At 39.0% G+C, this 24,307-nt stretch overlaps 1 protein-coding gene across 1 annotated transcript in view; it reads left to right on the top strand.

The window, feature by feature from the left end:
- BLNK (B cell linker) overlaps window positions 1–24,307 on the top strand; it is a gene marked incomplete at its 3' end in the record, with an annotated part of 92,507 nt that overhangs the window by 43,184 nt on the left and 25,016 nt on the right. Inside the window, exon 4 of the mRNA XM_079536363.1 lies at window positions 23,600–23,665. Within this exon, the coding sequence (XP_079392489.1) occupies window positions 23,600–23,665 (66 nt within the window). The remainder of the gene's footprint in view (window positions 1–23,599; window positions 23,666–24,307) is intronic.

The raw sequence follows: 24,307 nt of genomic DNA, 5'->3' as shown, positions 1-24,307 counted from the left end.
AAAATGAATATTACTTAAAAATTATTGGAGCAGAAGTGTGCTTTCCTCTCATCTGCTAAGACAGAACTGTCTGTTAGTATTTTTCCTGCATAAGAAGTAGCATTCTCTAATTTAAAACATTTATCTGCGGTCTGAAAGTAGAACAAGAAATCATTCAAATTGTCTAGATAGCAAGAGCCTGAGAGCAATGCTTGGAAAAAAAGAGAGATGTATTATTTTAAGCATGAAGCAGCAGTGTGTTCAACTGATTATAGCAATCAGAACGTAATAAATACATAGAAAGTCATGAGAAATCATGTTCCATAAACTCATGGTTTCCAAACACCAGCCATAGGACGCTAAGCAGTAAGTTAAGTAGGCAGTGCATCAACTGAAATAGAAATCAAGGGGAAACAAAACTATGTCTAAAGTAGCACCGTTTTAGACAAAAGGGTTTGAGTAGTTTTGGCACAGAATCAAGTACCACAAATTTGCATTCAGACCCAGATGATCAAGCACAAAACCCACCCAGGCAGCACGTGACAGTCTAGTGCTAAAGGCATTATTTCCCCTTCTCTCTCCATCCCCACTGCTTGCTGCTGGCAAAACTTGCTAAGGATATTCTGAAAGCAGAAGAGACCAAATATGTAAAGAATTCTTTAAAATAGCAAGCCCAAAGCACTGCTACAGATTTCAGCTCAGGATCAGGTTTTGTGAACTTGGATTATTTTCCAATTCAGACAGAAGTGGGAGCAACCTGGGCTATTTTCACTAACTTCCACAGCCTTTAAAAAAAGACCTGTAGTAGTTATTTTCCGACTTTCACATGAGCACAAACTGATTGAGATGACTGAGCCAAATTCCTTCCTCTGACTGTCCACGTTTACATTCACGTTACACTGTTTCAATGATTGGCTCTTTAACGCTGCATATTTAATCCATCTGAAGAATTCTTTCCTACAAAGAGCAGTTGCCATCTTGACTTCTGTGTATCTTTGAGAATACTGTTTGGCACAATCTTCTTTATTAATGTTGGAGACAAGATTTTACTAATTGAGAAGGGGTTAAGAGATGGGTTTTCAAACAAGACTGAGAGAAAAAGTGAGTCTCAAATGGCCATGTTACAAATAAAATTGAAACTCAGTTATCAAACTGATTTCTTACTTCAAACTGGGTTTCTCAGCTATTTAATATACACAGAAAGCACTAGACTGTATCTGTGAGCATTAATACAATTTGTAAAAAATATTATCCTCTTGAAATAGTCATGCATATCTTTTTGAGATTCTCTGATGCATCACTGTCTTCTTAAAGCATTAAAAACAAACATTAAGAAGATTTTCTTCAAATTTATATCTAAAATCAATCTATTTGCAGTTATTTTTATTCACATTCCAATTGCTATTTTTTATGCTACATGCAACAGTTTACAGTACTCAGCTTGCTCTTTTAACAATGTGAAATCATAGATGAACAGAAATGGCAGCTTACAGCTAAGGGCTTTTATCTATATACTGGCTTGGATTTCTTGTGCTATCTCTGCAGCCTGATTGCCCACCTGTCCTGTGTGCCACAGCTCCTGCAGGGGACACATTCCTAGGGTTTCTCATCACACAGACAAAGCTATGGGTAGATGCTGTTGCATCACTGAGCTTCATCCCATTATGTGCAGGCAGGATGTGGCTTCAGCGGTGGACCAATATCAGGAACTCAAACAGGCTCCTGGGTTCCCTAGGATAAACATAGTCATAATCTGTAATCCGCACAAAGACAATGGTTAGAATGGTCTCCCTAAAAAGATGTTATCATCAAAATTTGAAAGTTTAAAAGGAAGAAATGTACAGCTAATATTTTATATACTGTTTATTAATATATCAGCAGCTTCAGCAGGAATCCCTGAGAAAACCAAAGTCATCATAAAAATCATATACTGCCAAGAAAACTATCAGCATTGTCAGTGATAACAATCACACTCTGGCTTTTGCGTAATGGTTTCCCTGTAATGATTAGCTATGGATGAATGTATTTGTTCTGATCTAGGAACACCACTTCCCAAAGACTTGAATGCTTCAGACAAGTCTTTCGATCTCTTGTCTCTGCTATAGGAGTCTTCTGTCTACTCAGGGAAGCAAATTCAAGCCACAGATAATCTTAACATTCACAGAATCATAGACTACCCCAGGTAAGAAAGGGCCCGAAAGAATCAAACTGGTTTCAGCTCCTAGCTCCACATAGGACCACCCAAAATTCAAACCTTGCATCTGAGAGCATTTTCCAAGTGAATCTTGAGCTCCAGCAGCTCAGGACTATGTCCATTGCCCTGGGGAGGCTAATCCAGTGGCCGACTGCTCACTTAGTGAAAAACATCCTAATTTCCAGCCTGGCCCTTCCCTGACACAGCTCCATGCCATTCCCTTCCTATCACTTGGCAGAGAGCAGAGCTCAGTGCTGCCCCTTCACTCCCCGTGAGGAGCTGTAGGTTACCGTGGGACCTCCCCTCAGCCTCTCCTGCTCTGGGCTGAACAAACCAAGGGGACTCAGCTGCTCCTCATACACCTTGCCCTCCAGACCCTTCACCATCTTTGTAGCCCTCCTTTGGATGCTATCTAACAGTGCTATGTCTGTTTTATTGTGGTGCCTAAAACTGTACACACCACTGGAGGTACTCAAATACAATAGGGCACATAAAGCTGGAGTCCAGTGTAAACAGGAAATATCAGACCATTTACAAATTTTGACCAAATGAAGATACAGTACTCATAGTTCCAAAGTCCATTGCACCAACTCTGCATTTGACTATATTTCATTATCTCATGGGTCTTAAAAAGAAAGCAGAGTATTCCACCAGTGAGGCAGCATGTACAAGGAAGGAGCAGGGGGAAACAAACAGCAGAAAATAGCACAAAAACTGTAAAAGATAAAGAAGTTGGTCTTTGAAATCTTCTCATTTTAGAGCATAAGAGGAGAAGTACACAGTCATATTGTGAGAGGATGAAAGAGACAAACCCAGACTAAGCCACAACATTTGCAGTGATGAGGAAATGATGTTGCAACAGGCAGTAGCATTTAGATAATCTGCCCCAGCATTAGGAAGGTTTTCCCCAAAGTTTCAATGGCATTTTGAGCATCAAAAATAAAAAATTATGCATGTTCTCTGAGCCATCTCACAGTGGGAATATACTAGCAAATCTTACATTACCTGTGCTGAGAAATGGAGCTAAGAATTCACCCTGTACATTTGCAGTCACACACAGGAAAATGAAGATACTTCTAACTACCTAACCACAGAAAAATGGCAGATCCATGTGAATGCAGGATCTTAAAATATTAAAACACCATTGAGCTGAAGAGCCTGAGGTGGCTGTGCCACCCTACTGTCCCCATTGGCCCCATATATGCCAAGAAGCATGGAAGTGGCACAGGCATCCCCCAAAACAAATTGCCCTCTGCCACAACCAGCAATCATGGCTGGTGAGGAGAGTTTCATGTTAACCACCATTATGGCCAAGATGCCACTCACGTGGTAAAAGAAATTCCAGTTCCTCTTTGGCATTCTCCAAATGAGCATTTTGGCTCAGAGAGGTACAGTTGCTGGGGTTACAATTACAAAAATAGCATGACTTCAGGCCTTGCAGGTTCATGGAGCCAAGGTGACACTGATCCTTCCTGCCTGTTTCAAGGTGACAAGCAGCATTGAAGGAGGGAAGAGCTGTCCTGTCCCCGTGGTCTGTAGAGAAGATTGGTTCTGTAAGGACTATATAGAAACCTTCACAACCAAAAAAAAAAAGCACAGTCAGTCCCAGTATGAGCCAGAAGTCTGGACTTTGAAACCATCAGCTGAGCAAAAAAAAGAAGCCTATGGCTGTTTGGAGGAGCTTGGGTGTGTTCTTTATTTAGGATTTTTCTCCAGTGGTTGTCATATCTTGTTCCACCCTGTGAATCCTTCCAGCACTGGGGAAGATAGCCAGGTAGGCTGATCAGGAGGCAGACCAGAAATTTTCTAGTTTCCTAGTGAGGTTACAGAGTTTAAATCCAAAGGTTTTTGACACATACATATATATAAATTGGGGAAGATGAGGAATTTCACTGTAGCTAGAAAGGCTTCCTTTGACATTTAGGGGTGGGTGACTTCCTTCTCTTAGTTTCAGGACTTAACTTGCACGTAGCTCTTGCTTAGTTTCCCAGGAAAAGCATATTCCAAGATTGCCAGGAGAAACTGCTTTCTCTCAGTTGCCATGGGTTTGAAATAACTATGTGGTAACATATGTGCTTTCTCAGGAGAAAGAGGGTTATTTACTCTTTGTCTATGTTCTGCATGAGCAAAGAGGCAGCCTGGACCACATGGCCTGGTACTACAGGCTTCTGCTAAATGTAGGGCAGGACTCTTCTACCCAAGAATGCGTCAGTACATCTTGGTGGGAGTGGATATAAAAGGAAATAAGATGTGCCCTGAGTGAGTTATTCAGAGGGACATGCCCTAGGAGACTAGTAGGAAATAATAAGTAGTTATCTGTTTTGTTTTTCATTGCTGTTAGGCTTTGCTATGAGCTCTTTGCAGATATCAAAGTGAAGCAGGGCTGTGTGTTGGGCCAGGTGGGCATGAAATACACAAGCCAGCTGAGGTACTGACCCTTGGACAGGCCTCATGACAGATGCCACAAAATCTCATGAATAAAAATTGTGCAACAGGGACTTCCTCGGGAGTAACTTCTTGGCAGCAGTACCATTTTGAACAGCCACACACCCTCCTTCTCCTGTCCTGTGCTGCATCGTGGCAAACATCTGTGCACTGAACCATATCAAAGCACAGAATGCAGCTAAAACCACCCTTTTTGTTACATTTTGCTAGATGATTTGCAGAGGACGTCTTCCCTGCTCCATTTCACTGTGCAACTACACAGATGCTTGTGCCAGCAGAAGATAGGGATGAGAGATAAGGGATGAGGGTTGCCCTGGGAGCAATGCTGCCAAGACAGAAAGGAAAGCACTGAGCACTGTAGAGCATTAAAACTAAACCCATGAACTGATGAGTCATAGAAGACTCATAGAAAACGTAGTCAGGAAGAGATGAGGTGAAACCAGTGAACTGAGTGACTGAATGGCAGGGATCCATCAGGAGAAGGACTCCAGTTTGGGATCTCTATGATAGTCAATTGCTTCATAGGTCCTGCTGAGCAAGCTTATATTTCCATACATGTTTAGATATAGCAGGAAGATTACATAAGCAAAAAGTAATGTGACACTGCAACTGATTTACATCTATTTTTTCACATTACCAGAGTGCAACCTTGATTTCCAAAACAACATTTAGAGAGTAAAAAGATATCCAGTAAAAGCATCCAGTTTGTAACCAGACATAATGTGGGGTGGAATTCCACAGACGTGTAATAAACAATGTTCAATACTATTATGTTACTACTGAAAGCCTATTGAGTTTATAAGATACCCCAAAGAGTAATTTGTTCATTAAGGGCCTAGAGAAGTACCATATGCAAATTTCCAGAGAAACTGTGTTGAGGGCTTGAAGAACAAAGACATCAGCTATGCCAAGATCAAAACAGTACTGCTAGAAAAGACTTACAGCTCATGGCAACAGTCACAGTCACCTGCGCCAACCAGGAAAGCACATTTTGTCACTATATCATTCACAAGAAAAAAAAATCAGTTCAATCTAGAGAGGAGAGGAAACACATCCAAGTGAACATCTGGCTCAAGTGTAAGGAGAATCTCCCCAAGAAATACCTCCCAGTGTCACCAAAACATACTGTAGTAACCAGAATATATTAAGGTATTTCAGTGTACATTTAAGAAATACCAAGAATCGTAGATAAACGGATAAATAAATAAGTAGGTTTCCTAAGCCTAGACCAGCCTGAGCTTCTAAACAGAGCCATAGAGAGGCCAAAGATATGGAAAGAAATGACTGGCAACAGTACATAAAGTACAGAATTCAAGAAGTCCATCCATCACAACTTCAGAACAAAGCCTGAACATGACTGCCTGCTTACAATGACCCTCAAAAATAAATCAGCTGCCTATAACATCACCTTTAAAGAGGAAAAAATCTCTGAACCAAATCCTGACTAAATCCAGGCTGAGGTATACCAGAGCCTTTAACCACAGATGACCTGCTTACATTTTGGGTGGGAATGGCTTCACTCTGTGCTGCTGGAAGGATCAGGTTTTAATTTAGAATGAGAGAGAAGAAAAATCTCTATTTTCCTGCCAGCGATATACAAAAGGATGGGAGCCACACGGTGATCTCTAGTTTTGTCCTTTACGGAAGGGACAAGTTCCCACAGCAGCAAGCAGGGTGCATCTCCACTGGAAAGAGCGGTGAGGAGCAGAGGGAAACCAGGTTCCCGCAGCCCCAGTCCCCCGCCGGCCGGCCCATCTCCGGAGGAATTCCCACCTGTGCGCGCCGCAAGCCGGGCGGGGGCGGGCCGGGAGGGGCCGGGCCAGGCGCCCCAGCACCGGGTCCGTCCTCTGCGCGCGCCTGCGGCTGGGGCAGGGAGAGGCTTCAATACCCGAAAGCGGCCGCAGCTCGGCCCTGCGTAGGCTCTGCGGGTAGGGAAGTTCTCGCTGTGCTTATTGCGGGACACCGGGAGGAGCGTGGCCAGCGCCCTGAGGGAGCAGTACGGAGCATGGACAAGCTGAATAAGCTCGCTGTGCCGGCCGGGGAAAAATTCAGGTAGGGGTCAGTCTCGGCTCGCTCCCCTCCGAGCGCGGAGGGGCGGTGCGGGGGATCGTGCGGGCACGGGGCGCGGGTTGCCGCGGCCGTCGGGGCTCTGGCGGAGGTCCCGAAGCGGCCCGGGGCGCTGACGACTGCCAGGTGGTATGGGGAAGTGTGGGGGGTAAATACGGCTCCGCGGCGGTTGGTCGGCCGCAGGTTTCAGAGCAACGACGCGTTGTGTCTGCTCCGTCTGTAAGGAGCAAGGAAACGTTTTAAAAGTTTCTGTTTTCAGCGCTTTAAAAAAAATAGTTTGTGACTCGTTAAGGTGTAGGAACCCGATGGGAATTAGGAAAGTTGGATTCATTGCTTAATGGTTTAGTAAGTGTTGTGTGAATTTGACTCTGACAGCTGAGTTCTGTGATGTTTCCTGGTCTTCGAAAGATCCGATAGAATAGGAGGAACTGAAAAACAGGGAAACATCCCAAATGAAGAAGGATGACTTTAAATACTGGATTTGAGAGGGGAAAAAATGCAGAAGCCAATCGTTACTGGAGTATTTTTAGTGTGCTTGCTTTGATGTGCTGGTGGAGCTGGTACATCAAGGCTCTTTCATCATGACTGTTTTCCCGTGTAGTTAAAGAAGTCCTGTTTCAGATTAAGGTCACAGGATTTTTTTTTCTTTTTTTCCAAAGGAAGAAATACTAAGAATCTGTTTGTTTGTTTTCTGAAAACAATTCCTATTTAAACACTGAATATTATTTCATAAACCATTTGCAAGTGTCTCTCCTGGAATACTTCATGCAAGCTCAAATATTCCCTTGTAAAGCTACACTTGATGCATTTCTTGCTTTTACCCTCTCCATACTATTGAAATATTGGGCACTGTGCTTGTAGAGCCAGGCGTACTGAAGAAGCAAGAGAGTTACCTTTCTCAATGTTCACAATTTATCACTGATCTAAAATGGTCTAAATGGTGCCAGGGCCCAATACTGGTCTCATTTAGGTATCTCAAAATAATGAGCCATGTGATGGAAAACCTGATGCCATCAAGACAGTTACTGGTATCTAAAGAAATTGAACACCCACTTTCCTCTGTGATAAAACCTTAGGCAGGCTGTATCTTCTGCAACTTTTGCACAAGCTTAAAATAAGATTAACAATAGAGTTGCTCCCAAGTACATGGGGGAGGTCCTACATATGAAGGTTACAACAATTCAATTTCCTGGTATGCTAATTTGAAAGCCTTAAACCAGAAAGGTACCACTGTGTCCCTTTGGTATCATCTCCCAGGCCAACGTTTTTGTCCTGACTAAAATTTAAAGCTGTAAAATAAGCAAGACAAGGAGGTAGCTCTGCTTTCCTGTATTTTAAGTATTTAAGGCTATTTTTCTATGCTCCTTATGGACAATCAACTGTACTTGTCCAAGGAGCACCAAGTTTCTCCAGCCTGTCAATGTTCTCACTGCACACAGCAGAACTGCACATGTGCTTTAGTTTGAGCATGTTTAAGAGTGTGTCTCTCATTAGGGAAAGACCTGGATATATGGTTACATGACCTTACTACAACATGATGATTTTAATAACTAATGGCAGAAATTTCCTTGAGTACTTATTTGTAGTACAAGTGTAGATGTGTGAATAGAGAAAGAGAGTGGTGTAACACGCCATTGCTTCCTACTGCAAAGCAGCCAAATGCCCCTGCACTACGTGACTTGCAGTTAGCTTCCTATTACAGCCTCCTACCTGCACAGAAGAGGCATAGTGGCTCAGAGTTTGCACTAGATATTACACAAATGAAAGAGTTATGCTAAAAGTCAGCCTTCCCCCACATGCCAAGAAGCAATCATGGAGAACTATTCCTACAAAGCATAGTTTCAATTGATGTAATTATAGTCCACATCTTTTTCTAAGGACAGCTTTCTTAAAATTTCTACTTTGTAGAAGCAAAAACTGAAGCAGTGCTGCTGATGAGTCAGTGTCTGAGCTTTTGATGTTTTTTAAGTGTAGACCTGAAAAGCTAGATGTTCTGCTGCTTTGATAATCTCATCTGCTCTCCATGGGTATATCTGATCCTAACAGACAAGGCCTTTTGTTGAATTAGCAAGTATTGTATCAGATCTGAATTCTTAACATACTCAACTCGTGTATCGCAACACCAAAAGTTCTTATGTGTCTCTAACTATCGTGTTGTGGTATGAGTGTTGTTTGCATTTGCAGTGAAGTCACTCAATTAACTTAAATATCAGTTGGACAGGAATGCTGGAACTTCATGGAATTCCAATATTATTTTAATATAGTGTTTGTTGTAAGAGACGCACGGTACTGTACAAGTATTCCCCCATAGTACACTGTATTCTAATGTTTCCAAATAGTCAGACTTGAAGTCTTAGGGCTTGGTTGTTTATCATGAGACAAATTTATGTGGTGCATACAAAGACTTTGTGACTTTGAATGGCTTTCTACTGTGTGGAGTGAAATACACAAGCAATAGCTGTGCTGACGTGGCAGGCTTTAGTGTGCCTTGATTTCAGAAAATAATTTTATGCTTCAGACAAAGCTATACATAAGATACTCACAACTGAGGATGGTAGCTGGCAAAAGTAACATGAAGTTAGCAGTTCAAAGAGTATAGCACTGAACTTGTACTCCTTTGTGGTTCAGGATCCTTAGACAACGTACCTCTAATTCCTCCTCTTTAAATGATTCCTAGCTGCTACATGCCACTGCTATAACATCTCTTCAGAATTGCTGCATTTTTTTATTATGACCACAAACCTTAATAATGCCCCTTTGCTCTCAACTGCCTTCATTTTCAAAGTTATTTTCAAAGGCATCATTACCATTCCCACTGCAGTGACAGACAAACCATGGCATGAACTGGAAGTGTACCACATGCTTTCACTTGCCCAAGGTTGTACAGCCAACATGGTCTCAATTACAAACAGAAGATTACTTTTCCAAGAGTACAATTTCATTTCAGATTCAGACTTCAGATGACTTCATGAACTTGCAGTGGATTTCTCCCTCTACAAAGCCCCCCAAAATCACTATTTGAAACCATAACTGACAAATGATTCCCCAAACCCCACTCCCCTGTCAGGCTGGACATACATCAATTTATCTGTAGTTCAAACACAATCCTTTTGTTTCAACAGCTCCTACTAAATAGAGAGTTTAAATCCTAATTCTATCAAAATCAAGAGGGGTTTCCTTAAGGCCCAAATGCTTACTTCAAATTTGAAGGGGTTTATGGTCTTCGCTAATTTTCTGCTGATATGGATAGCTTCACTCTAACTTTTTGGTCTTTCCTTTTCTAGGACATTTATTGGTGCAGTTTGCTCTCGAAAGCACATAGTCAGAAAATAAACCAATTTGGGGATGAAATGATATGAAACCTTAAACTGATACTTTCTATGTATAGCATATTTTATTATGGGGAGTATCTCCTTTTTGAGAAAATAAATTGGAGGTATCAGAATATTAGTTATGCACTGTTAGAAAATATTTTTATTAAATTGGTTCTACTAATTAATCCTTGTTCGTAGTGAAAAGGAGGAATTAGAAACTTCATCTCCTTTTTTCTTGAAGTCAAATTTTACAGTTTATTTCAGAATAAAAGCTCATCAAGCAAAGAAACTGGAGTTTCAAGGCAAGTTATGGGATTCTCCCATGATAGAACTGGGCACCTGAGTCCATACCCAGCTCTAATATCTTTTACCCCTTTTAGTTATATAGCCTCCAGAGGAAAGCCTATGCAATCGTACTCTGCATAGCACTCCAAGGACCACATCAGAAGAACTGTCCTGTGCTAAGAGGTTTCCAGACTGACCCCTCCTACTCATAGCTGTTTCTTCTCAAGTCACAATCCCTCACTTCTCTCCTACATGTTCTGTCTCTTTTAGCTCAAGCCCCAGCTGCCTTTAGCCTCAGGCACTCAGCCAGAAATGACCTTGAAACCTCCAGCTGCACTTGTTACCTCCAGCAGCCCTTTGTCTCAGCTCCCATTTTCTCCTAATAGTTTTCTACTGTGGGGTAACTGTCACAGCAGCAGTTCTTGTGGTGCACCTATGTTTTGGCTTAACTGAATGTGAAGTCACAGTGATGGCTGTACGCAGCCCCTGAAGTTGAAATTTCCCAGAATGGAGAAAAAGGAGGACACATTTACTCTGCTGATAAGTGCCAATAAGAGTTCTTTCTATGGGTTTATTAGACCCAGTTTGCCATTGAAAACACAGAGTTGTAATTAAACAAGGAAGCTATGTAATCTCTATTTCCTCTCGCTTTCAGTTAAACAGTTCATGAATCTGTCTCACCTCTGGACTTTGGAATGGAACTAGATATGAAATGCGCACTTCCCCAGATGCCTCTGTAAAATTCCTTTCTTTCAGCTCCTGTGTGACCTCCCCAGCCAAGTGCTCTTGTTGTTTCTTTCTCTCTGCCTTTGCTTCAGCCCTCACCCCATATGTATTGTCCTTACTTCTTAATTTCTTTCTGTACAAGCATTTCATAAGAACAGTTTCTTGAAAGCTTTGGCCTTTTTTTCTTCATCACTGTCAGTCTTTCTGACTGTCATTTTGCATGGACCAGTCTTTGTCAGTCTGCCAAACTACTGGCTTTGAAACCCAAACCATCAGGTAGTGCATTATTTTTATCCAGAACATCCTGCCTATGAAGCTATTCATAGAAGACTGAGTGTGATTGTGGTCTACATATGTTTTAAAAGATAATATAGCATTACAGACAAAAGCAATACTGAAACCATACAGAAGACTCCTTGTTTAATGCAGGCAGTAATGCAGCAGTAGAATCTAGGTTTGCACTAAGCCTGTTTATGAGATTGGCTGTGCTGATTACCTTTAGTACCATTCTACTATGCTGGCAAAATCACTGGCCTAGCTTATCCTAGCACTGCCTCACATGCATACTCGTCCAAATAAAATTAGTTCTTCTAGGGACATTTTAGTTCTATCAAAACAACTGTCAACAGTAGCAGAATTTGCTAAAACAACAGTAAGACTCAGATCACATCATCTATGGCCTCTGACTAAGAGTTATTTGGTAAAAGATAGTCATGAAGATTGGATCTAAATATTTGCTGTTCTTTATTTCAGAAAATGCATGGCCAATTGCCAGCAGAGTAATAAAAAAATTAATTTTCTAAGTCATGGAAAAAACTAAAATTTTAAAGTAAATTTTACATAACCTTTTTCATCATTAGTTTAAAACTATACCCCATGTAGCTGTGTAGAGGTGTGGATATTAAATGACAATGTGACATTGCATGTACTCAGTTGATATGTTGATATGATGATGTTTTGTGTTATAGAACCTTTCTAAACTTACATACTGCTCACTACATTAGAATGTGATAGTTGCTTATCTTTTGGAAGAATAATATCACAATCAAAAACTCACGAAAAAAAAAATCCATACTGTTAAGGCTTGAATCAGCATATGGAAAACAGCATCATCAAAATGGGGGAAAAGCAGCCCCACGTTGTTAAAAATTACTGGAAGTACTTCTTTATTTGAAAATAAGTATTGTTTTTAGTGGCTCTCCTTTTTTTTTCTCCTCGGAAGATTCCTCTTTGATCTATTCTGCTATCAGTGTTATCAAGTAGTTTTTGGAAGTAAAGCTTTTGTAAGTAAGTAGCTGAAAAGTTAATCAAGAGTAATGGAGTCAAGTTTTAGCTCTGCTTGGTGAACTTAATTTTGGAAGAAAACATTTAACCTGATCAAAAGTTCCAATTAACTATATTCAAGATTATAATGGACCATAAAAGGTATAACTGAAACATTTTTAAACATTGTAAGAATTCCAGTGCTTTTGTGCTTTGCTTAAAGGATGAGTATATTCTGGAGTTCCACTGTTGCAGGCAGTACCAACCTTTGCACTAAACTTAAAGGGGGGAAAAAATAAGGTTTCAATTACTCATGGAACTGTAACTGAAAAAAAGATGACACTTGGAGTTCAGATCATCTTACGTCAGCACGATGTAATATTAACTGCAGTGATATTTTTGACATCTAAAAAATTTGAATGTTTCCTATCAGTGTGTTGTATCAGTGTGATTCAGGATTATAGTGTAGCAGGTTACTCTGTATGGAAAGTTTGTGACCCACTCTATTACATGTATTTCATAGAAATGCTTCAAAACCACTTATTTCATAGGTAAGAATTTGACTACAAGAATCAAAAGTCACTTCTAGCTATCTTCTGCAGATGATTTATAGGTCCCTGATAGTTAGAAAAGTATGTATCTTCTCGCTACATCATTTTTTCTTACACACGTCTTACACATTTCTTAAAATGATCGTTGTATTAGTGGACTGGTTTTGGTGTTGTATAACAACTTTTACAGTCTAAATACAAGAAAGTACATTACAGTATGATAGATAAACAAACCTCTTCATCTCCTTTTTAAAGCAAACATCAGCAGATAAGAATTGGAGAACCGATGGAAAACAATGGCTGAAATTCATAGTAGTTCCTTATTTAGCTCTAGGAACCATCTTAAAATTTTGGTAGAATGCAAAAGGATCACGCGCACAATGTAAATTTGCTTTGTAGTAGCCATATTAAACAACTGAAGGGCAAATGAAGGCCAGAAATTGTGATAGTATCTTTATTCCTAATCTGTTAGTACATATATTTTTTTGACAAGTTCATTTTCCAATTATAAGTGAAGATGTGCTATGCTAGGTTATGATCTCAACAGAAACTATATGCTCCGCAGTAAATACTTGAGGAAGAATTAAAATAATGCCTTCTAGATCAATAATAGAAAAGCGTGAATGTGTCTTCATGACATTTAATGCAGGGGAACTGGGCAAAGTGCCCATGAATACAAGTAGGCAGACTAGATGGCTACATGATTCCTTTGTCCCAAAATACAGACACTGGCAAATGTGCAAGAAGTACAGATGCAGCTAAGTGCCACTGAAAGTGCAGTTATGCAGCCAATCGAATGTAGTCAGACTAACAGGTCCTTTTCTTCTACCTTCTTAATCCCTTGCTTACCCTGGGACTCATCACTCTCATGCTGGCACTGGGATACCCAAAGCCATATGATGAGCTGAATCTGATCCTGCTGATACCTAGCTTGGCAAAAGCAAAAAACAATTTAGTATCTGAGGCCAAAATGAGAGGAGAAGGTCTCTTTCAAATGGTAAGATAGTAAGATAGTGGGTATAACTATAGGGACCAGAATGCCTCTCAGAAATTCTAATAAAATGTGGTCACTTGCATAAAAATAAAATAGATAGATCCATGTGTAACTAATGCACCTGCAGTCATAACTTCTGTTAGTTCCATACCTGTGCCACCCATATCTGTGGATATAATTCTGTTGCTGGAGGAGGAACACTCATCCCGGGTACAGAAGGGTTGATGTTCAGCAGATGTGTCCAAATGTATCTATTTCCCCACAGCTTTCTTCTGATCCTAAACAGATGGCTAAATCACTTTGGCTAAAGTGAATTCCAATATTAAAGGCATTCAGTTTAAAAATTTATGATCATCTAACATTGCAGGCACAAAAAAAGTCTGATTTATCCTATTAAAAAAATTACATGACTTGACCAAAAGTACACAGAGGAAACTGGTTGCCACACTTCAGTTGCTAAGAAGTAAGTGAAAGACTGGAAGTCCAAAAAATGTTATGCTTTAGAGAAGAACAATGGAATTCCAGTCTCTTTCCAGCTCAAGCAGTTCTGGAGAGGAAACTGCTTGAGAGGGGACAAATCTTAGAGAACAGTAAAAAGTACAAGGCCATAATGAACAATTCAGAAACCATGCTGAAAGTCCAGCTACAGGCTTTTTCTTCATGCTGAGCAAGCATGAATACAATCAGTCTCAGTATAAGCAAGCATGAATGCAATCAGTCTCAGTATACATCTACCCAGCCTAACTAGCACTTATTTACTTAAAAGCTACTCTTGGAACAAGACTTGGTGATTTACAAATGCAGGGGAGCACTAAGATATCTGGGCATATTTTGACATTAGTATAGGTTAACAGGACACAGTTTAATCCCATATGTAGAAAATCTGCTCTGTTTTGTTTGGTTGTCAGAGCACTATTTGGTAGAGCAAATGCAGTCCTTTATGCTTATAAATGCATTCTACTTTAAGAAGAGTTAAGAGGCTGTTTAGAAAAGCTTCCCTTTCCTCAAGTGCACACCAAGTGCCTTGCCTTCAAACTATTGAGACCATAAAGTTTCCAGTCCGTAGGAAAAACAGCATGTTTTATTCTTTTGCAATCTCTGTACTTTCCAGATTAAAATCAGTAAATTAGAAAATGTATTTCGTTATGATGCTGATGAAGACTGCACTCAGGATATGAAGTCAATTTATTCACGTCAGTGCTTATGTGCCCATGTTAGCAAGACGTCTATAAAAAATTTAAGTACATAACTAATATTATGAAAGTGGAATTAATGTACAGTCCATGCATACTCAGAACAACATTCAGCCTTGATCTGAAAGGAGGAAACAGCTCTTCCAAAGTCAGTGCCATTGAAAGGGCTTCCATTGTTTTTGCCCTGTAGATAAATCTGCATATGCCTATAGAGAATCAGGGCTCCTTGTCCATGTCCCAGCAAGGTCTTTTCATTTTGAAGAATTCTCTGTCACCTCAAATTGGTTATGCTGTTTAATTTCATGTTAGCACTAATTGTGTCAAATGTATTATCACAGAATCACCAAGGTTGGAAAAGACCTTCAGAATCATCCTGTCCAGCCATCCACCTTCCATCAGTATCTCCTCATTAAACTATGTCTCTTAGTACAATATGTAAACATTTCTAGTATGCCTCCAGGGACAGTGACCCCATCACCTCTCTAGGCAGCCTGTTCCAATGTCTGACCACTCTCTGACTGGAGAAGAAATTTTTCCTAATATTCAGCCTGAACCTCCCTGGTGCAACTTGAGGCTATTCCTTCTAGTCCTATTGTTGGTTACACAGGAGGAGAGACTGACCTCCGCTTTACCACAACCTCCCTTCAGGTAGTTGTGGAGAGTAATAACGTCTCCCCTGAGACTCCTCTTCTCCAGACTGTACAATCCCAGTTTCCTCAGCTGCTCCTCAGAAGACTTGTGCTCCAGACCCCCTTAATATGCCTTTACATGCTTTGAATTTTCATTTATCCTGTGTTGTTAGTTACTACTGAAAGAGAGATAGACAGCTTCTTTGTGAAGATTACCTAGAGGGCATGTGAAGATGAAAAGTGTAATCAATATTTAGCCTTTCTGTACCTCTGTGTGTACTGTGTAAACACACACCTGCTCTAATTATTGTTTTTGCCTTTAGTCAAAATAGTGGATAACTGAAAAGTGAGCAGAATAGGATGTTCAGATGTTTTGTCAAGTGGCTTTTTTAAAAAACTGAAGTATTTTTTGTCATTTCCTCATGTGCAATTTATGAACACAGTAGCAGACAATTGTAGTTTGTGCTTCCTCTCAGATAAATGTCTGTAATTGACCTCTTGCTATAAGCAAGCCTCTCTCAAATTTTCCTTGTAGCTTTGAGATAGCATTAGAGATAAAGATCAAAGTGCCTTCTCTTGATAGCTTGCTGTTGCAGGTTGCCTCCTCTGCCATCATGAAAGGCATTGCAGGGGGTGGGCAATGACAGATGCAGATATGGGGCAATAACACACTGTCCCAGACCAGCAGCAACTGGAGCAGCCTTGTGGTGCCTCATACAGCTATGGCTGTATGCACTGTACACACATCACAGCCATAAAAAACACCAGCTGCTGCCTATCCAGCTGCTGCCAATCTGCATTTCTTTGCAAGGAAATTGAACTCTCACTGGTCTAGGTGGCATGTGACATTGTGGTGTGTGCATGAGAAACCTGGAGGAGGCCTAAAGAACAGAATTAGATGATTTCTGTAGTTGGGAATTTTCTTTTGCTTTCTACTGAATAACTAAAAGGAAAGTGAAAGGGAAGAACCACTTTGTGTAATTAATTGAGTTGGTTTAGATGCATAAAATTTGAAAGTAATAAAAAAACTGCATCTTATGAAGCTCTTCACCCAGCTCACTGAGGTCTGTGTTCTTCCACAAAGAACATGCTAGTGGTAATGTGTTGATGGAAGCTTCTGTATTTAGTTTGGGAAGACAGTCCAAGAGAAGAGCTTCAAGCTTACCAAGATCTCAAGAGATGTTTCTACAAATTCCCCACTACGTAAGCAAGTTTTCCCCCAAGCAAACAGGATTCTTTCCCTTTATCCAGCAACACCGTCTTTCTTAATTTTATCAGCTGCATACCTATTTATAAAACTAAAAGGTAATAGAAAAATAAAATAAAGATCAGATGAGGAGACCACAGTGGAATAAATGAACTTCAGGGAGCAGCAAAGGTGGGGGCTGGGCATTCTGTTTTTTATCTAGCTTCACGCTTTTTTTTTTTTTTAAGTAACAAGAGTAACTGTAGTTGTTTCCAATTTTTTGTTCTTTCATTTTTTGCTTTTCTTCTTGTAATAACTTAGCTTTTATTCTCCAAATTCCATTATACTTTTCCATGTTTTGTTGTTGCTTTTTTTTTTTTTTTTTTTTTTAATGGATCTTTGCTTTAAAGCTTTGAGCTAAAGCAGGTACGATTCTTTTGGGAGTGTTATCTTGTTGTGTTTTGTTTTTTGTTTTTTTTAATTTAGGTCTAAGACTGCACTTACTAAATCCTGTTCATTCAAGTTCCCAGTGCTAAGTATTTGAGTTTGCTTGGGAAAGAAATAACTACTTTGTTTTACTTGATCTGTTATGCTGCATTTCTCAAGGCAGATGAGATGAACACCCAAAGTGAACTTTTCTTACCTGAAATGACTGGAGGTAGTAACTATCTTCAGAAAATTAGACTTTCTAGACACAGAACAACAGAGTGGCCTGCCAGTGAGAAATAGCTCAATCCAAAATATCAAAATCCAAAGGGTAATAAGAACTTAACCCAGACACTTAACTGTCTGATTTACAGTGCGACTTCTCAATCAATTAATATTCTGAAGCCAGTTCAACTTTATCAGTTAAAAATCTAACTGAAGTTAGGAGAAGAAAGAATATGCAGGTCAATTAACATTTGAATGTATCGATATTGCTTAAAGCTTTCCTTATGTAGCCTCTATCCAACACATCCATTCACAGTGCTGCCCTTTCTTTAACTAAAGTAATTTCTCCCAGAGTGCAGATAAGGATTTTTCAAGAGGCACAACAGATAAGTCAGACAATCCTGTAAGTGCTAGAAGTCTAAAAAGGGGTAATTCTCACCCTCCAGGTAACAAAAGTGTGCATGCTTGTTATATTGAAGACTTCCTGTGAGCCATTTAAAACTTGTTTTTGTTTTTCTTCTGCTCTCTACTGATGCTGCAATCAGCCCTGTTTGCAAAAACATCAACCATACCACACCCAATAGCAAGTTCACACATTTGTGCTTGCAGATGCACAAAAGCAATGTTTGTCTGCCCACTGCCCCCATCCAGGACTCCACATAGTGTATTCTTGCAGTACAGCAATGTCATTTGCCACTGGCCTTCCCTTGCCATGTGACAGAGCCAGCAGTACAGATAAAATGCTGACACCCAGAGTCTGTGCTGGAGATCCAGTGTAATGGATTCACGGCCTACAAAGAGGGGGAGCTTACTGCTCCTCACATATCAGGGCCCTCTCTGCTCCTAGCAGCACGTGGTGGCCATGGTCACCCCCAGGGCCACACTCTTTCCTCAGGCTTTTGAAATCTTCATGGCTTTAATTTTTCCTGACAGCACGTCATGGCAAGGTTTCCCCTTTGTGAGCTCCTTGAAGCCCAACTTGTACCTCCAAGGTACAAGGGTGACACAAATCTTGCTTAGAATTACCAAAACCTAATGCACAAACAAGGGGTTTCCTAGGCTGGATATTAGGAAAGGCTTATCTGAAGGAGTGGTTGGGTACTGGAACCAGGCTGCCCGTGGAGATGGTGGAGTGACTGGAGGTATTCAAGAAACACGTAGATATGGTATGTAGGGAAATGGTTTAGTGGGCAATGTTGGTATCTGGATGGTGGTTGGATGGCTGGATTGGATGATCTTAGAAGCTTTTTTCCAACCTTGGTGATTCTATGATTCTAAAGATAAGTTCCCAGAAGGTGTAGATTATCCCCAGTCTTTCTAAATATGTATATTTGCAGATGCATGAAGACACTTAAAATGCGAATACAATTTCTCAAAAATTACTCATTAGAGAGGACTGTCTGAAAATAAGATACTCCTAAGGTCTGTGGGCTCTGTAGCTTGTTGCACATCTGAGTCAAAAGTTCATTGCATGCTCTATTCTTCAGATCATTTATATCTTCTTTCATATTATTTTAAATTTAGAAAGCTTTTATGGTATGGCTAACACGCAAGAACATCAAAAGCTTCCATCTGATTTCCAAGTAGGTGGATGTGTCACAGGCTGGGCCTATCCACTACCTTTCACTTCATTCCTCATACTCTGAGCTGTGACCAGATCAAAGAGAGGGTGGTTTTGTTCCATTTTGCTTTTATCTCAAGGCAGCTCTGCCAGTCCTTAAGTACAGCTAGGTATTTTGTGACAAGGCAAGTCCTCTTTTCAGGTTATATTGTATTGGCAATGATAAACCATTTTGGCTTCCTTTATATGTGTGTCACAGGTAGTAACCTTTTTTCAGTACATTAGATAATCCTTAATTGCAAATAATAAATAAATAAATAAATAAAATAAAAAGCAACACAGGACTGTAAAAGCATCCCCTTTGGAAAGGTTTACTCCTAAACTTAAAAAGGGAATGCCCTTCTTTCTCCTCTCAGACATACTTTCTAGTAAACTATAATCTTATCTCCAAGATGGATTAATGTACAGTAAAATAATCTTTTTTTCTCAGTACTTTAGTTGCTTTAGGTAGATAAAATAAAGCCTCGTGTTTAGTAGTTTGATATGTTTTAATATGTAGGGAGTTCAGAAATAAGAAACCTGGGCTCAATCTCCCATGGGCTTTCATTTAAATCTTATACTAATCAGTGACTATACTAATCCTTACTAGGATATGGAAATTTCTCTATGTCAAAAGTGTAGAGCAAGAATAAAGTAATATGTTGGTGAAATTCTCTGAAGCCAGAAAGCCAGAGGAGAGCATGAAGACATTGTGAACAGACCCAGACTAGAGTAACTTCTCTTCAGCAAGTAATACTTCAGTTATATTCACAGAGTCCCAAACAAAATTCCCTTTCCAGAACAAATAGCTAACCATTTATTGGGAAATGTTGTCTGCTAACTACATAAATATATGTTGTTTCACTTTACACTTTGCTATCAATTACAAGCACTTCTTGTTAGGCTCCAACAAAGAGGATAAAAGATCTCTACCTTCAGCATCCTAACAGTCCAAGTCATTCCAGAACTATTTAGAGTCTCTCAGATTTTAGTTTCTTTATCTAGTAACTAGAATAGTTGGAATTCTAGCTGTCAGGGAGTTATTACCTGGAACAGGCCCAACCTGTGGGCTTGACTGCCCACTGTTATGAAGCTGTAAAATACAAATGAAAGTGAAGAAAAAACAGCTTACAGCTGAAAGATTTATTGAATAGTCTTATTTGTTGTTCCCTCCAATATTCCTAATACATTTTCCAGAAACAAAGTTTTTAGATGCACTTAGAGCCAAGACTCTTTAACTTCTCATTTGCATGCCAACAATAACCAGCAGAAGTTTGAAAACCTGTTTTATGTGAGACTGAGTTCCTGATCAAAGGGTTCCATCTAACCATAATTGAATTGAATCTCAGAATATCTATTGCTGAAAAGTATTCTCAGAGATTAACAGACACAGAATACAGCTTTATCTGCAAGCCTAATTTTACATAAGAAGGTCTCAGCCAAAGTTGAATGAAGAGTTGGTGATTGTAGTTAAGAAATAATTCTTAAGCTTTGACCTCTTAAATATCTTAACTGCCGTGCAAGATAAAACTAGCATTGTTTATCTTAATTTTTAATATTAGCTGACTGAGGTTCTTAAATGTTTCCAGTACCTGTTAATCCAGGAGAACAACTGGAGAATAAGCAGTAGTTGTTAACAAGGTCCTGACTCAGAAGTGCTGTGAATTATGTTATAGCTCTGTATTTGAAGCAAACAAAGGCTGTCTACATTGGGCCATGGTGGACTGCATGTCCTAGATAGTCCAAAGGCTGTCCTGTCCAATTCCTCCTTCAAGGAACCTCTTGAGCTATTTTTCCTAGGTAAAGTATTTGAGAGACAGACAAAAAGTGTAAGAGCCAATCAGATGCATAGATCCATGCAAAATACTCAGTGTATTTTCCATACTTTGTTTTCTTCATTGTTCTGGAATGACTTTCAGACCCCTAAGATCAGGAGATTCCAACTTTGCGACCTGATTGTCATCTTTTCTACTGTCCTTCTAAAATCACCAGTCAGACAGATTGTTGGAAAACTTACAATCTGTAAGTTCATATCAGCTTCCATATCAAGAAAACTCAGCTTTTGTTCACTAACTGAACTGGTTTTTGCAATTTGTTCAACTTAATGATTCAAATGGTGTCCCACTTGAACTGAAGATAATCCATATGTGATGACTTACTACAGTCGTCACTGTAACAGCACATTGGTTACCTGCTTGTGCTCACAGGCTCAGTTTGAGTCAAGCTGTCCGGGGCAACAAACTAAGTGTTGCAGCAACTCATGTGAGAGCGATGCAACTTTAAGAAATGAGGAAATAACAAGCATGTGTTAGATATCCCCTAATTTATCACAATTTTTACTTACAAAATTAAACGACTTCAGGAATTTGAATAAGCAAATCTAGATAAGCTTTTGTTTCAGTTCAGCTACATGGGAAAACACCTTTTCTCCTTTTTTGTTCTTTTCAGAATAATGCCATAACTTTATTTTACTTTATAACTTTACATAATAAAGTTATGAATGTCAGAGATTAACAATAAGCAACATTCAGATTTAAATCTACAGAATGGGCCAAACCAAAAATCTATCTTTATCAAGCCATACATACCAGAAGAAAAACAACAGATTCTTGCATGCATTTCTCCTGAAGGACTGCCAAGACTGTTCAAAAAGGACACAAACACCTGCAAGCAACTATTCTTCCCAAACTAGAACTAAACCATTTAAATATCCTCTCATTCTTTTCATTCCTCATTACTTTTCATTTATAGGCGCTGCCAGGTGCCAGCTGGGGCACAAAACAGAAACAGTCAACTGTAGAAGATGGTTATTTGTGATATTTCAAGCATGACCAGAAACTGAATTTATTAGGGAGGAAAGGGAAAAACAAATAACAGAAAAAAGCAGAGGATCTGAGATCTTCAGTCAACATTTGCAGATTTAATGAATTTCATTATATCACCCAGGTTTCCTCATAGATGTAGTGCCTTATTGCATTAAATTGCTTTAAGTATTTTTGCTGGGCACTGTTTTTCAACATCTATAAACAATTTAATATTATTATTTTTAATATCAGTACTTAGCGTTATATCTTTTTGCTGTAAATTAATAGTGTGAGCTTTGAATTAAAATTACACGTGTTAGTAAATTACTTTTCAGTTCTCATTTCTTTTTATTAGTTGAGAATCTAAAAGAAGTAGGTTGAATTGCTCTTCAAGGAAAGTCATGCAAATATTTAGGTTCTAGGAATACCCTTTGTGTATCAGAGCCATGACATTATCTTTTAAATCCAATTTTCTTTGAAAAAGTTATTTTAATATTTAAGAGCTCCAATTGCCAAAAACAGAGATGGAATGTAGCTTTTCTTCTTTTTATTTTTAACCAAAGCTTGACTTGTTACTCAACCTTCTGCATATTATGGTTTCAAGTTTAAAGAAAGCTTTAAATAATGGCAAGAAAACTTTGTTTTTATTTGTCTTTGTAAGCAGAGACTCCAACATTTGTCTGGTAGTCTAACTTTCTATCAGAGATGAGAGAGGCAAGACGATGAGATTGGCATAGACAATTCATGATGAAAAGAGTAGAAAGCAGAATTTTTAAAAGTTCTTTTTGCTTCTTTATTGGCTGAGATGAAACTTTCATCTTGGCTGTAATGCAGGATACCTTAATTTAGGTAACAAGACAAACATAAACTGTATGAAGAAACTAAAAAAAAAATAATAGGAACTTTTTAAAGATGCTCAGCCTTCTATTAGGTTTCACTATAAAAATCAGGCTTTGCAATAAATTGTATCAGTGCTCCTTGAAATTGCCTTCATTTCAGTAACGGTTTTCCCTAAATGAAAAGGGTAAGAGTCATTAGAAACTGATACCTGCTGAATAAAAAACAAAAATGGGATATTAACTTTAAATTGACCTGATTACAAATTTTCAATGAAGTCAGTGCAGCTGATGAGTAAAAACTATATTTGATTCCAGATATCAGTTCATGTAAGTACTGGAGTACTGAGGTCACGAGCTTTCACAGCTGAGAGTTGGAGCTACTCCAATGGCTTTTCAGATTCTGAGGCTGAATTTGAATTTTGAATTTGTTCCTCCCCCCATTACATATTCAGCATTGTATTAGGTAAATTAGGTAAATGTCCATCGATTAAAAATGACTCTTTTAAATGGGAAAAGCAATCGGTTCCCCGTATTGCTGTGGAATATTGTAAAGTCAGCTCTGAACAATGAGCTAATATTGAAATATTCTAACCTATCAGCTTAGGCAATTGTGTCCTTTCTTGATGCATTTACTTAGACTGATGATTTAAACCACACTGAACTGTATAAAGGAGAAGGATAACACATCATGACAAAAAGCTCAGTTAAAAAGGAAGGAAACCTTCATACACAAACAATTTTAGCAACTGAACTACTTACTGTGTATACATAAAGCATTTTTGATGCATGAAAAATTATTGCTTACATTTCCTGTATTTTTCTTAATTTGTATTATTCAACTACATGGTAATCTTAATGCTGGTTTTTAACATTTTACAGGAAGCTTCAAAAGATGGTACACGATATCAAGAAAAATGAAAGTGGGATAATAAACAAATTCAAAAAGTAAGTTTGAAATGTTACTCCTAGTTTTCTCTGTTTGCAAAAGTCAGATTAATGTGCTATAACACTGTACTAGTGGTGATGGGACCACATTATGCTAGAAGGATATATTTCAGTGTATGTAAAGAAATTCATTCCATACTGTGACATGCAGTATGTCATCATTATTAAAAGCTTCCCACAGTAACTGTAGAACTGGCCTCCAAAGGAAGGTTGTGTTGTAGCACTGAAAAACAGTATTTAGATAAAATGCATTTTTGTTGTCTGTGTTTTGAGAATTATTGTAGCTTTTCCTTAGGCCACTGTTTAAGTTACCTGCTGCAGTTAAGCTTTAATTGGAGTTCTGCCTTGAACCAACTGATCAGGCATCATAGAATTCCCATAAAAATGTTATGTTCTCCTGTATATCAGTCACCTAGAACAACAATCACCTAAATTACCTAACATCCTTATCTCAGTAGAAAGTGCTAAACGGCATAAATACTGATGTCATGTAAACAGAAGTATCATAAAATATACTTGTCTTATATGTAGAAATTCCAGTAATTCTGCATCCTTGTCAGATGAATACCCCATTCACTGTTTCCAGTCAAACATCTATTTAAGCTGTTTAGCACACTTAATGCAAAACTCATTTGCACTGAA

Source organism: Tetrao urogallus (genome assembly GCF_951394365.1).
Source record: "Tetrao urogallus genome assembly, chromosome: 5".
NCBI lineage: Eukaryota > Metazoa > Chordata > Aves > Galliformes > Phasianidae > Tetrao > Tetrao urogallus.
The sequence above is the reverse complement of the archived record's forward strand: the minus strand, read 5'-3'. Positions and strand labels throughout refer to the sequence as shown.